This window comes from Rhodotorula graminis (assembly GCF_001329695.1).
Source record: "Rhodotorula graminis WP1 unplaced genomic scaffold RHOBAscaffold_15, whole genome shotgun sequence".
Lineage (NCBI taxonomy): Eukaryota > Fungi > Basidiomycota > Microbotryomycetes > Sporidiobolales > Sporidiobolaceae > Rhodotorula > Rhodotorula graminis.
This window is the reverse complement of record NW_017264942.1, coordinates 111171-124229: the sequence shown is the minus strand read 5'-3', so window position 1 is coordinate 124229 and position 13059 is coordinate 111171. Positions and strand designations below refer to the sequence as shown.

The 13059-nt window shown below is 68.6% G+C and overlaps 7 protein-coding genes across 7 annotated transcripts; 6 read left to right on the top strand and 1 right to left on the bottom strand.

Annotated features, from left to right (window-relative positions):
- Positions 1 to 22: 22 nt before the first annotated feature.
- Positions 23 to 1372, bottom strand: RHOBADRAFT_46797 (uncharacterized protein; the record flags this gene model as incomplete). The annotated part of the gene is made up of 7 exons (XM_018414857.1): positions 23 to 236; positions 341 to 398; positions 484 to 529; positions 610 to 668; positions 774 to 864; positions 1006 to 1093; positions 1161 to 1372. 7 exons carry the CDS (start codon positions 1370 to 1372, stop codon positions 23 to 25), a joined length of 768 nt encoding a protein of 255 aa, XP_018268396.1.
- A 355-nt stretch (positions 1373 to 1727) lies between these two features.
- RHOBADRAFT_55825 (glycosyltransferase family 15 protein) lies at positions 1728 to 3580 on the top strand (the record flags this gene model as incomplete). Its single annotated transcript, XM_018418033.1, has 7 exons — positions 1728 to 1755; positions 1990 to 2472; positions 2538 to 2782; positions 2851 to 2937; positions 3022 to 3086; positions 3181 to 3359; positions 3462 to 3580. 7 exons carry the CDS (start codon positions 1728 to 1730, stop codon positions 3527 to 3529), a joined length of 1155 nt encoding a protein of 384 aa, XP_018268395.1. The 3' UTR covers positions 3530 to 3580.
- A 584-nt stretch (positions 3581 to 4164) lies between these two features.
- Positions 4165 to 5249, top strand: RHOBADRAFT_8310 (uncharacterized protein; the record flags this gene model as incomplete). The annotated part of the gene is made up of 5 exons (XM_018419217.1): positions 4165 to 4586; positions 4667 to 4763; positions 4848 to 4934; positions 4989 to 5063; positions 5181 to 5249. Coding segments are annotated over 5 exons (750 nt in total), but the record flags the coding sequence as incomplete, so codon positions are not given.
- Positions 5250 to 5991: 742 nt separating this feature from the next.
- RHOBADRAFT_48913 (uncharacterized protein) lies at positions 5992 to 8011 on the top strand. Its single transcript, XM_018415204.1, has 7 exons — positions 5992 to 6041; positions 6191 to 6791; positions 6869 to 6955; positions 7034 to 7238; positions 7281 to 7550; positions 7635 to 7831; positions 7910 to 8011. Coding segments are annotated over exons 1-7 (1410 nt in total). The 5' UTR covers positions 5992 to 6039; the 3' UTR covers positions 7958 to 8011.
- Positions 8012 to 8471: 460 nt separating this feature from the next.
- On the top strand, positions 8472 to 9555 carry RHOBADRAFT_18276 (uncharacterized protein; the record flags this gene model as incomplete). The annotated part of the gene is made up of 5 exons (XM_018412419.1): positions 8472 to 8497; positions 8589 to 8617; positions 8810 to 8928; positions 9002 to 9228; positions 9351 to 9555. Coding segments are annotated over 5 exons (606 nt in total), but the record flags the coding sequence as incomplete, so codon positions are not given.
- Positions 9556 to 10109: 554 nt separating this feature from the next.
- Positions 10110 to 10903, top strand: RHOBADRAFT_46794 (uncharacterized protein; the record flags this gene model as incomplete). Its single annotated transcript, XM_018414856.1, has 5 exons — positions 10110 to 10304; positions 10380 to 10429; positions 10488 to 10510; positions 10585 to 10675; positions 10789 to 10903. 5 exons carry the CDS (start codon positions 10110 to 10112, stop codon positions 10901 to 10903), a joined length of 474 nt encoding a protein of 157 aa, XP_018268391.1.
- Positions 10904 to 12441: 1538 nt separating this feature from the next.
- On the top strand, positions 12442 to 13051 carry RHOBADRAFT_55822 (uncharacterized protein; the record flags this gene model as incomplete). The annotated part of the gene is made up of 1 exon (XM_018418032.1): positions 12442 to 13051. A coding segment is annotated over one exon (609 nt), but the record flags the coding sequence as incomplete, so codon positions are not given.
- Positions 13052 to 13059: the final 8 nt, after the last annotated feature.

Genomic DNA, 13059 nt, shown 5'->3' with positions numbered 1-13059 from the left:
CGGATCCCCACCAGCTCGCTAGCTACAGCACCTCGGTCCCCTGCTTCTGCTCCTTTGTCCACTCGAAGCTGTACGGCGTCGCGCCGCCGCTGCCCATGGCCTTCCACCGCCGGATCGCCTCGAGCGCGGCCTCGCCCCAGTCGAACGACGACGGGAGCGGGTTGGCCGTCGATGGCCCGTCGACAAAGACGAGGAAGGCGCGGTTCGACTCGGAGATGAAGCCCGACGAGATGGCGCTGCGCGAGGAGAGAGGGGCGGGAGGGAAGGAGGGTCCGAGCGGGCGTCAGGGTGCGGCTCTTTCTCGAGGCAGGAAGAGAGGGAGAGAGAGAGCGAGGCGCACTTGTTGATGAACTCGCGCAGGGACGAGTAGAAGCCGTTGACGTTGAGGAGGACGACGGCTGCGAAAGGCGACCGGCGTCGGTTTGAGAAGGTCAGTGCGCGCTCGTTCGCGAGGCGGCGGAAAGAGCGAGAGCGAGGACGCACGCTTGAGGTGCACGCCGATCTGGGACCACGTCGTCATCTCGGCAACCTGCACGAGGGAGAAGGGAGGTTAGGGCGGTGCTCCTCAGGCACGAGAGGGCGAAGTGAGAGAGGGAGAGAAGGACGCACCTCCTCGAGGGTGCCGTAGCCGCCGGGCAGGCCGATGAAGCCCTCGCTCAGGTCTGCCACTGCAGGAACGGATAGCGAGGTAAGCGCCCGCCAGCGGTCTGTACGAGGACGGCGAGCGCTCGCTCGAGCGAGCGCACGCGCCCAGGGAGGACGAGGCGACGCACTGAGCTTTTTGCGCTGGTGCATGCTGTCGACGATGGTCTCCTCCTCGTTTGGTCGGAGCGGGCCTCGGTCTGGCGCCTCGTTGGCGAGGAACTGCGGGCGGGTAGGGGAGGTGCGACAAGGGGGAGGGACGCAAGGCAAGGGCGTCAGGGAGGGGTTCCTCAAGGACGGCGCGCTCCTGAGAGGGTCCCCAAGGAGCATTTGGAGGAGTGAAGGAAGGAAAGCGAGACGCACCGCCGAGGGGATGATGCCGTGGACCCTGCCGCCGTGGTCGAGCGTGCGGGACGAGACCTGGCCCATGACGCCCGCCGTCCCTCCTCCGCTGCGTGCGTTGGGGCGAGGTCAGTCATGCGCTTGGAGGCGAGCACCGTGGAGGGAGCGGGACGCACTAGATGAGGGTGACGCCTGCACGAGCAAAGGCTCGGCCGACAGAGTCTGCGGCCTCGGCATAAACGGGATCGTTGCCCGGGCTTGAGCCGCAGAAGACGGTGTAGGCGAGCTCCTTCTGGGTGCTGTCGGCGAGGTCGGTTCGAGTCCTGGCGGGGTTGGCGAGCGAGGGCGAGAGGTGCGAGAGGGTGAGCTGGAGGCGTTGGAGGGCCATGGCGGATCGGGCGCTGGCGCGGGTGGCTCGAGGCGTGTGAAGGAGGGAGAGAGAGCTTGTCGGAGCTCACATTGCGCAGCTTGAGCAAGCGTGGGACGCGGAGAGCAAGCCGTGCCGAGCGGAGAGTCCGACGAGGCGCGGCTGCTCGCACCCCGTTCGTCTGCGTCTCCTGTCCGCCAGAGACTCGTACACCGAGGACCCACTCTGCTGCAGCCACCCACACCGAGCCACACCGGGCTCACGCGGCCGCCGCTTCCCCTCGCCTCCTCATCTCCCTCCGCGGAGCTTCCTCCCGTCTCGGCCGCTGCCGCCGCACTGTCCGCCCAGGTGAGCCGCTCAGTCCTCTCTGTGGTGCATGCGCAGCGCAACGGCGCGCGTCCCTCGTGAGTACAGCGGCCCGCTCACCGTCTCGCTCCCCCACCAGCACCGCCTCATCGCCTCATCGCCCTCGAGGCGCATGCTCCCCCTCCGCGCCAGCTCGACCACTCGCACAAAACCGCCAGCCACCTCTGTGCACCGACCACGCCCAACGACCCGCCTCGCACCCCTCCTCGCCGCTCTCGCCCTCGTCCTCGTCGCCTGGACCTCCCTCGCCCAACCCTCTCGTCCTCGCCCAGCCGACCTCACCCTCCCGACCCGCCTGCGACCCGTCAGCGGCTGTGCCGACACTCGTCACACGACACTTGAGCCGCGCGAGAAGGCTGCCATCGTTGTCCTCGTCCGCGAGCGCGACCTCGCCGACCTCGTCCCGACCCTCGCCAACTTTGAGCAGCGCTTCAACAGCCGCTTCCGGTACCCGTACGTGTTCCTCGCGTCGCCAGACGAGGGAGCACTCTCGGGCGCGTTCCGCGGCGAGGTCGAGCGCGCGCTGCCCGAGGGAGCGCACACACGGTGGGGCGTCGTCGCCGACGAGCACTGGCGCATCCCGCCGCACCTCGACCCGGACGCCGTCCGCCGCGGCTCCGCCGAGCAGGAGCATCGCGGCGTCCAGTACGCCGGCAGGGAGGCGTACCACCACATGTGTCGCTGGTACGCCGGCCTCTGGGTCCGCCACGACCTCCTCGACGACTACGACTGGTTCTGGCGCCTCGAGCCGGGCGGTGCGTCCCTCTCTCTCTCCCCTCTTCTTCAAGCGGCACGCACTGACTCGCCGCCCGTCTCGCAGTGCGCTTCTTCTGCACCGTCACCTACGACCCGTTCCGCCTCCTCGCGCTGCACAACAAGGTGTACGGCTTCGTCATGACGGTCGTCGAGAACCTCAACACGGTCCCGAGCCTTTTCAGCGCCGTCAAACGGTACCTCGAACGGCGCGGGCTCGAACCTGAAGGCGCCCTGTGGCGGTTCCTGACTCGGCGAGGCGAGGACGGCGACGAGCAGTTCTCGGGCTGCCACTTCTGGACCAACATGGAGGTGCGTCCCTCCCTTCTCTCTCTCCCGCGCACTCGAGCGAAGCCCCTGACTCGCTCGCACCCTCGCAGATCGGCGACCTGCGCTTCTTCCGCTCCGAGGCGTACCAGGACTTCTTTCGCGCGCTCGACGACGACGGCGGGTTCTACACCGAGCGTGTGCGTCCTCGCTTTCCCTCCTCTCCTTCTCGCAACCACCTTGCGACGGCAACTGACTCTTGGGGCACGACCTCGCGCCCGCAGTGGGGCGATGCGCCCGTGCGAGCTCTCGCGCTCGGCGCCCTCGCCTCGATCGACCAGGTGCACTAGTGCGTCCTCTTTCTCTTCCTCTATCGCCGCTCTCTCTTGCCGTCGAAGCCTCCCTGATCGTCCGCCACCCTCGTCCTCGACGCCCTCTCGCAGCTTCGAGGACCTCGGGTACCAGCACGACTGGTTCTTCCACTGCCCGGCGCGGTCGACTTCCCGAGTCGGGCTACGGCTCGACGGCGACAAAGGGGACGGCGTCGTCGGGTGCGAGTGCGAGTGCCCGAGGGAGGGCGAGCTGCAGGGGAGGAAGAAGGGGCAGGAGACGCTCGACATGGGTCCGTCCACCTCTCTCGCTCTCTCTGCGCGGCGCTCTCCTCGTCGAGGGGAGTGACGCGCTTTGTTGGCCATGTAAGGCATTGACGCATGCTAGCCCGCAGACAAGGACTGGCGGTTCTCGTGCCTCGAACAGTGGAAGGCGGCCGAGCGGTCCTCTCGCGGCACCTAGATTTTTGGTCGCGCCCTTGATAGACTTGTAACACAGTCGCATTGCACTCTGACTGTCCTGCGAGGCAAGGAAAGCTGTGCTCGTGGTCGCCAAAGTTGACGACGCGACCGAGCGCGTCGCTCCTCATCTCCCCACCACAAGCCCCCTCCAGCTCCTCGCCCGTGTACCGCACACGAGCGCATGCCAGCAGCACCCACCACCAGCACGAGCCCGACCGCCGCCAACAAGGAGAACCGCATGTCGTCCTCAACGCTCGCCGGTTCGGACGCGTCTCGCCGCCGCAACAAGGACAAGGACAAGGGCAAGGGCCGCGCGCTCGAGGGCGACGAGGCGGAGGACCAGGGCGGTGCTGCACCCACGCAGGGCGAGGACGCGCACACGCAGGAGGCGCACGGCGCGGGCGAGATGAGCGGCGAGGAGCTGGCGGACGACGACGACGAGGACGACGACGACGAGGACTTGAGCCCGGAGGAGCGGACGCGCAGGGAGGAGAAGAAGATTGAGCGGCGCAGGAGGCTGAGGAGCAAGTACCGCTCGCTGCAGCTCCAGGTCGACGGTGAGTCTCGCTCTCTCTCCCTCTCTTCCCCCTTCTCTCGCCGCCAGACGCCCTGACCCTCGATGCCCCGACAGACGCCCGTGGCGACCTGCAGAACACGACGGTCGACGCCCTCACACACCAGGTCTCCTCGGCCAACTCGCTCTTCTCGCACGTGCAGAACCCGTCCGAGGCCGTCCTCGACTCGCGCGTCCTCATGGCCACGTCCGAGGCCGGTGCGCTCAAGGCGCGCCAGCTCAAGATTGACGCCGACGCGTTCGACACGGACGAGTTCCTCGCGCGCCTCAGGCGCTTCCTCGGCGGCGAGGCGGCGAGGAGCGACCGCGCGAGGAGGCGCGACCGGACGACGGGCGGCGGCGGTCGCGCGAGGGGGAGGAGGGCCGCGAGCGACGAGGACGAGCTCGAGGACAGCCAGGAGGACGACGACGTTGCGCTCCTGTGGGGGCGTGCCGGGCAGGTCCTCGCCGGCGAGAGCAAGCGTCCGGCGCCGCTCGACTTCATGTGCGTCGCCCTCTCTCTCTCTCTCCCGCGTCGCTCTCCACAACCGTCCTCGTGTGCTCACGGTGCTCTCGGCGACGCAGGTACGGCCCGCTGCAGCTCGAGATCAAGGAGAAGAAGGCGCGCACGCAGAGGGCCAAGAACAAGGTCGACGAGGCGGACCGCATGCGGCCTGAGGAGGTGCGCCCGCCTTCTCCTGCCTCTGGATCGTTTCTGCGCTCTTGTGCCGTACTGATCCTGCACGGTGGTGTTCGTCGCGCGCAGCTCCAGGCCGAGGACGTCGCCAAGAACGAGAACGAGACGGGCAAGGTCGTCGCCAAGGTGCGTCCTCGCGCTCTCCTCCCTCGCCTTGTCGGGCGGCCTCACTGACTCTTGCGCGTGCGTCACGTCGAGCAGATTGGCAAGCACCTGTCGGCCGTGGCGGCCGCGACCGGCATCCCGTACCTCAAGTTCGTTGTCAACCCGCACTCGTTCAGCCAGGTGCGTCTCTCGCTGCCCTCCCTCTTTCTGCCGCGCTCGCCCAGCCTCAGCAGGAGCAGTGTGGCTGCAGCCAGTTGTCAGGCAGCAGTGACTGACAGTCCATTCCCCTGCCTGCAGACGGTCGAGAACTGCTTCTACTTCTCGTTCCTCGTCCGCGAGCAGAAGGCGGCCATCGAGGTCGACGACGACCCGGACAGCGAGTACGCCGGCGACACGATTGCCTGTGCGCACCGCCTTTCTCTGCCTCGCCGTCGTCGCGCAGACCTGACATTCCCTCTCTCGTCGCCCACAGTCTGCGTCGACCCCGAGGCGGTCGCAGCTGCCGGTCAGCCCGTCGCGCCCAAGAACCAGGTCGTTCTCGAGCTCACCCAGGACGTGTGGCGGGTGCGTCCCTCGTCTCTCTTCTCTGTGCGGCCGCGCTCGCGGGAAGGAGACTGACCTTGATGCCGCGCGCACTCGCAGGAGGCCATCGAGCTGTACGAGATCGACGAGCCGCTCATCCCGTCGCGCGAGGCGTTCGTCGCGCCGACGGCGTCGGGCAAGCACAAGTGGTGAGCGCTGCGCCAGCTCGTCGTGGTCGAGGCGGGACCGTGCGGGAGATGTTCTGAGGGAGGGCGCCAGTAGAAGCGCGCCTGCTTGAGTTGTTCTTTGCAAGCACTTTGACGTGACTCTCCTGGCCCGAGCACAGAGAGGGCGAGCCAGCCGGATTCGCAGCTCTCCTCGGCGCAGACGAGCGGACGGCGGCGTGAGCGTCGGTCCTCTGCTCGTACCTCGCCTAGCTGCCTCAGTCGCCGGCACAGCTGCGAGATCTATTCGCTCTCGACCCCGTCAGGCCCACCTGCGCTCGCCACACGCGTCCTCGCCCGCACCTGCGCGTCAAGCTCCCCCACCTCGCTCGACCACGAGGACCGCGGCGTCAAGCTCGCGACACAGCTCGAGCGAGAGCACAGCAGCTCTCACAGGACTACCAGTCACCATGTGCGTCCCCTGTCACAGTCCCCCAAGCCGTCGTCGAGGCCGCCCTGCCTCGCTCGCGCGCGGGGTGGGTGCTGTCATCGCTCCGAGCTGTACTCGGCCCGCGACGACGTCCGAGGACTGACACGCTCGAGCGATACACTCCTGCGCAGGGCACCGACCATCCTCGACTACCATTCGGACTGCCAGACGTTCGCCCTCTCGATCTCGCCCCTCTCGACCTCGTCCGCCTCGTCCCTCAAGCTCGCAGTCGGGTCCTACTCCGAGGCGCGCGCCCCTTCCTCGACCTCGACCTCGTCGTCTTCATCTACCGCGGCCAACGGCGGCATCAACGGCGCACCTCCCCAGCATCAGCAGGGCGGCAACAACTTCACGGTCGCCGCCCCCTCTCCCGCCGTCGCCGACCTCGACGACGCGTCCGACTCCGAATCCGAGACGGCGTACCGCTCGCGCTCGACCCGACAGCGTGTCCCCGCCGGCGGGTCGGCCCTGAGCCCGATCGCGCGCGCCGCGCTCCTGTACCCGCCGAGCGCTGTCCGGTTTGCGCCCGCGCGCCTGTCGAGCTCGTTGGCGTCGGCGCAGGGCGACGGGACCGAGCGCGAGGTGCTCGCGACGAGCACCGAGTGCCTGCGGCTGTGGGACTTGGTCGGCGAGCAGGACGACGGGTCGGCGGCGCGGCAAGGCGGTGGGTTCGTCGGTCAGGGGCAGGCGCACAGCAGGAGCAAGCTCGTCAGCCGGGCAACGCTGCAGAATGTGCGTCACTTCTCTCTCTCCCCGGCACCGTGTCGTTCATGCGGCGAGTACTGACGGTCGAGACTGGGATCCTGCAGGCCAAGGCCGACTTCTCGGCGCCGTTGACGGGCTTCTCGTGGTCGGAGCTCGAGCCGACCAAGATCGTCACGTCGTCCATAGACACTGTGCGTCCCTCTCGTCCTGTCTCGTCCCTCCTCGAGATCCTCAGCAGCGACTGACCCTCTCGAGCGCCCGACTCGCAGACGTGCACCGTGTGGGACATCTCGACGGGCGTCCCCGTGACGCAGCTCATCGCGCACGACCGCGAGGTGTACGACGTCGCATGGTCGCCGGCGTCGCGCGACATCTTTGCGTCGGTCGGCGCCGACGGGAGCGTGCGCATGTTCGACCTGCGCTCGCTCGAGCACTCGACGATCCTGTACGAGGCGGGCCCGGCGTCGCAGTCGGGCGGCAGCAGCAGCGGCGGCGGTGGCGGCGGCAACGGTGCAGCAGGAGGAGGCGCGAGCGCGACGAGCCCGCCGCCGAGCACGACGCCGGCGCCGCTGCTCCGGCTCGCGTTTTCGCCGACGAGCCCGACCTACGTCGCCGTCGTGCACGCCGACAGCGCCGACGTGCAGATCCTCGACACGCGCAACCCGGGCGCGCCGGCGTTCGAGGTGCGCGGCCACCGGGCGGCGGTCAACGGGCTCGCGTGGGGAGGAGGGGTCGGGGCCGGGCAGGGCGGCGAGACGAGCGGGCCTGGGTGGCTCGCGACTGTCGGTGCGTCGGCTCTTCCTCGTTCTCTGTCACTGCCTCTGTCGAGTACCTTGAAGCGACGGCCCTGACCGTGCCTCTTGCTCGCAGGCGACGACGCCAACCTGCTCCTGTGGGACCTGTCGCACGCGCAACCGCCTCAACCTCCGTCCCGGTCGGTCCCGCAGCAGCCCAAGGTGTTCAGCTCGCCGACGCTGGCCTACACGGCGCCGAGCGAGGTCAACGCGGTCGCGTGGGGCGGCGGAGGCGACTGGTTGGCGCTCGGCTGCGGCAAGACGGCGAGGCTGGTGCGGTGCGTCGCCCTCTTTCTCTCTCTTGCTCTCTCTTCCCTCTCTCGTCCTCCTCCTCGAGGTCGTTACTGATGGTGCGCTCGAGCGGACGCAGGGTCTGAGCAGTGCGAGGGTTCGTCTTGAGTAGGACGCGAGGGGGCGGTCGCAGTGGAATACAAGTCGAGGTTGCGCAAGGCTCACCCGAGAGTTATAGGAAGGGCGATTAGCGAGAGACGCCGGGCGTTGAAAGGGAGAGCGTCGGCGCCTCGTCGTCGCTGGTGCTGCTGCCTCGTCGCTCCCCACCTCGAACCCTCATCCCCTCGACCACTGTCACCATGAGCGACGTGTGCGCCTGCCCTTCCTCTCTGCCTCGAGTCTAGCGTGGTGCCCACCGTGGCACCGCAGCTTGTCGAGGGCCTGTCGCCGCCGCCTGCGGGCCACCCTGACACTGACGCACCCTCGTCCCCTCGCCCCGCCCCTCCCGCACCCGCTGGGACGATGCACGCAGCACCTTTGCCGAGCACTGCCCGGTGCGCCCACTCTCACCCCTGCCCCATCCCCTCTCGAGGTCGACGAGCCGAGCGCTGACCCCTCCTCCGCCCCTCCCCCCTCCCTCTCCCCGTCTCTCCGATCTCGCCCTCGCCGCTCGCCCGAACAGATCTATGCCCCCTTCTTTGGCGCCATGTGAGCACTCGCAGCCCTGCAGCACCGCCGCGTCGCCTGCGCGAGAGGGGGGAACTGACTCGCCCACCTGGTGGTGCTCGCTCGTTCGCAGGGGCTGCACGGCCGCCATCGTCTTCACCTGTGCGTCCACGCCACCCTTCCTCTCCTCACAGAGCCGCTACTGACCAGCCTCGTGTCTCTCCCCTACCCGCTCGTCCCCCTCGCCTCTCCTCGCTCGCCCCTCGCCCCCTCTCGACCCTCCCCTCGCGCTCGCGCCCTTGTTCACCTCGACCCCGTCTCGCCTCGTCTGCCGCGCTCTCGCGACCGCGACAGGCCTCGGTGCGTCGTACGGCACGGCCAAGTCGGGCGTCGGTATCGCCGCCATGGGTGTCCTCCGGCCCGACCTCATGATGAAGTGCATCATCCCCGTCGTCATGGCTGGTATCATTGCCGTGCGTCCCACTCCTTCTCTCGCCGAGTCGGGTCGAGGGCAGCGCTCATCCACCGTGCGCGCCCCCTACGCAGATCTACGGCCTCGTCGTCTCGGTCCTCATCTCGGGCGGCCTCGAGTCGCCCATGGCGCTCTACTCGGGCTTCATCCAGCTCGGCGCCGGCCTCTCGGTCGGTCTCGCCGGCCTGAGCGCAGGCTTTGCCATCGGCATCGTCGGCGACGCCGGTGTCCGGGGTGTCGCTCAGCAGGGTCGTGTCTTCGTTGGCATGGTGCGTCCCTCTCTCGCCTCTTTACCTCCAAAGTGACGGTCATTGACGGTGTCCGTACTCTCTACAGGTCCTGTGCGTCGCCTCGTCCCTTCTCGAGTCGTCTATCCCGCCCGCAGGCCGTGACTGACCTTCGTCGCCCTCGCCCGACCTGCAGCATCCTCATTTTCGCCGAGGTCCTCGGACTGTACGGCCTCATCGTCGCACTAATCCTCAACACGCGCGCTGCCGAGACCCCCGGCGTGAGTCCTCTCGCAGTTGCGCCTCTCGAGCCGCGAGCGCCGAGGTCCGCGTCCTGCGGCCCTCGCGTTCTCGTCGAAAGCCAGGAGCAGCGACTGACACACGTCGTCTCGCAGTGCTAAACGTCGAGCCACGTCCTCCTCGACGAGCGAGGGCTCGGTGCGCCCTCCCCTCGCCACCGTACTCTCGCACCTCCTCCGTCCACCCACCTCCCGCTCGACCACCTCTCGCCGCCCCACACGCCCGCCTTGTTCAGTCCCCCTCCTCACACGATGCTCCCTTCCTCGTCTTTGTCTCGCGTCCTACTTTACTGCCTGCCCCGTCCCTCTGTCCCGTCTGCAAAGAAAGGCGGGGTTCGTCGTGCACCTGTCGAGGGCGGAGAGCCAGGCAGAGTTGCGCCTCGCCTCCTCGAGAGTGTGCTCCGCGAGACGAGCAGGTACGACCCGCAAAAAGATAGCGAGCGCCGCCGCCGCCGCCGTCGGATCCATGCGGCCAGCAATTCGCTCGCTTCGGCCCCCTCACCTCGCGGCGAACCCTCTGTCGAGCGCGACGACCCGACCAGACCGCGCAGCAGCACCTTGCAGCAGCCCGCGCCCAAGAGCACGCCCGCCCGAGGCCGCCTTTGCCCTCATCGCCGTCCCTCCCTCCCCCCGCCTCCTCACGACGCCTCTCACCCATGACGTCGAGCACGCCCGCGCTGGCCATGTCGCCCGACGAGTCGCACCTTCTCGACCAGACGACGACGCACGAGCGCGTCCTCCTCGCGCAGGCCGTGTTCGAGAAGGGCTCGGACGACTGGGAGGCGGTCGGGCGGCTGCTGAGGGGACACGCCCTGCTCAAGGCGAGGACAGACGAGTGGTTCACGGCTCAGGTGCGCTCGAGAGCTGCCCCCTGAGCCCCATCCAGCCGAGGAGGCGCTCACTCTCTCCTCCTCGACCCGCCGCAGCATCTCGCGAGGACTTTCGGCGTCCTCCTCCAGCACGTCGGCGTCGAACCGTGCGCCCACCTTCTCCATCTACTCCTCATGCCCGCACTCACACCTTCCTTCACACAGCGCGACCGCCTTCCCGCCTCAGTGTCCGTCCTCCTCTTCTCCCCCACCCCTCCCTCTCTCCAACCGGCTCACCCTCTCTCGCCGCCCGCCGAAACAGCTCCCGAGGTGCGCAAGATCGCGCACAAGTACTACATGGACCGCGTGCACGAGCTGTATCAGGCCATGGAGGCGTGCCAAGACCAGTTCCGGTGCGTCGTCCGCTTCCCCTTTCTTCCGTTGGGCGTGCGGCACGCGCAAGCGGGCTGCCGCCCTCGATACGTATGCACGCGGCGACGTACTGACACCTGCTTGTCTACCGCAGCATCATGTACTCGGAGATCCAGGAGCTCAAGGACGGCAAGCTCGACTGGCGCCTCACGCACCCCGAGCGCGCCCTCCCGCCGTCGCCCGTACGAGGCCAGCAGGCGCTCCCTTGATCCACGTCGACCTCGATGCTCTCGTTCCTAATCGGCGACCGACCGCCCGGCGCCTGCCACGTGCGCCCGCCGCGCCCAACAGCTCGACCACGTCAGCTCGCTGCGCCCGTCCGGCCGCCTCGTCTCGAGCCGCATGCCTCTCTGCCGTTGCTCACACGCACTCAGCGTCGCGATCGAGGTCTCGCGGGACTGACTGTGCGCGACGAGGGCCGGTCCGCCGGCGGTCAAAGCGCGAGTCGAGGATGAGCGAGCCGATCGAGCAGATTGGGGTCCTCCTTGTGCAGCTCTGCAACGATGCGGCGTTCCTCCGGCCAAAGTGTCTCTCGCTTGTCGTCATAGCGAGGAAAGCTCGAGAGATCCGGCGTGCGCTCGATCGTGCTCGACGAGAGCAGGACGTGGACGAGCGGACAGGCGCGAGCGCTCGCGCCGCTCGAGGCCGGCGCTGGCTCTCCTCTGCTCGTGCAGAGGTCGAGCGTTGCGCTGGTCGTAGAGCGCATAGGCGCACGTCGAGCAACGAGCAGCAAAGAGGAGAATGCGCAAGCAGGAGGGCGCCGACGCGCAAGAGGACGAGGCGGGGACGATGACCCTCGCCTGCAGCGCCGCTCGGCCGAACAGCTTGATCGACGGCAAGCGCGTCCTCGAGCGACGATGCGCGAGCCGCGCGAGGGCAAGGCTCGGCGTGTGAGGGTCGACGACGAGCCGGAACGTGCAGGCGAACGTGGGCGTGTCGAAAGGCAGCGAGAGGCAAGCCCGTCCCGCCCTGCGGCGACCGCTAGCGGCATCGCGTCGACCGCCAAAGACGCTGAAGCACGTGGCACTCTGCGCTCGAGCGGCGAACTGCTGGACGAGGCGGGTCCACAGGGCGAGGAGGAGAAGCGGGTCTGCGCTGCAGCCCACGCAGCACCGGGCAGCGTGAAACTCGATCAGCTGCTCATGAGAGCCTGCTGCAAGCTCTGGACGCGAGGAAAGCGCGACTCGAGCGGTGTGTAGCAGCGCGAAGGCGAGGTCAAGAGGAGAGGAGGGGAAGGGTGGCTTGTCCGAGTCCACCACCCTTCGCCCTGCACCCGCTGCACGGAGCGACCCACTTCAAGCACAGCACTGTCGCCAGAGCAACCCTCGGCGCACCCGCGCACACGGCTCGTCCCGAGCGAGCTCGCTCGACTCGCCCTCGCCAAGCACCCGGCCGACGCGAGCCACAACGTCCAACACGGCCATTGAGGGCAGGACAAGGTGCGCACCCTCTCCCTGGCGTGTCATTCTCCCCCCTGCGCCCTCGAAGTGCGCCTCGAGCCGTGCACAAGCCGGGCTTAGTGGCGGCCGTCACCGCCTCGTTCGACGGCGGGCGCGTTGGCGCTTCGCTACAGCAGCGGGGCCGCTGTACGGAGGGACAGTGCAGCGGGAATGGGTTCGAGGGCACCTTGCACGCACCACCGGCGGTGCGGCGAGTCGCGATACGGCCCACACCGTCGCCCTGATCTCGAGGCCGGACCGCTGACCTGAGCGGCCGCACGCCTCGTGCGCGCCTTTCCCTCCCTTGCAGGTCGTCGACAAGATGGCCAACAACGAGCCTCACACGGCCTCGGCGCCGCCAGTGCCCTCGTCGTCGAGCAGTACCCCCTCCCCCGCCGCCCTCTCCCGAGCCCTTTCCGACCTCGCCCTCGTCCACGCGACCCCTCCTGCACACCCTGAACCTCCCTCGCCACGAACACGTTCGCCACGAGCCGCCTCGCCTACGTCCTCGGCCGCGGCATCGTCTTTCGGCAGCTCGATCTTCGACCGCCCGCCCGTCTCGTCGCGCTCGACCCGCGACAGCACCCTCACGTCGCTGCACCGGCACCCGTCCCAAGTGGGCCCGTCGAGCGCTCTGGCGTCCGCGATGGGACCGCCGGGCGGTGGAGGCAGGAAGGCGAGCGTCAGCCTCCAGCTGTTCAAGGAGACGGCGCGAGCGGGCGAGGGCGGCGAGACGGCTGGCGAGGGACGACGGGCTGCCGCTCGGCCTTCGCCGAGCAAGTCACGGCACCCGTCGTCGAGCTCGTCGGTCAAGGGCAAGGAGCGCGAGCGCGAGCACACGGTCACGCTCCCCGTCGGCGACGGGTACCTCACGTTCTCGTCGCCCTCGCCTCGCCCGACGCGACCATCTTTGCGCCAGTCCCGAC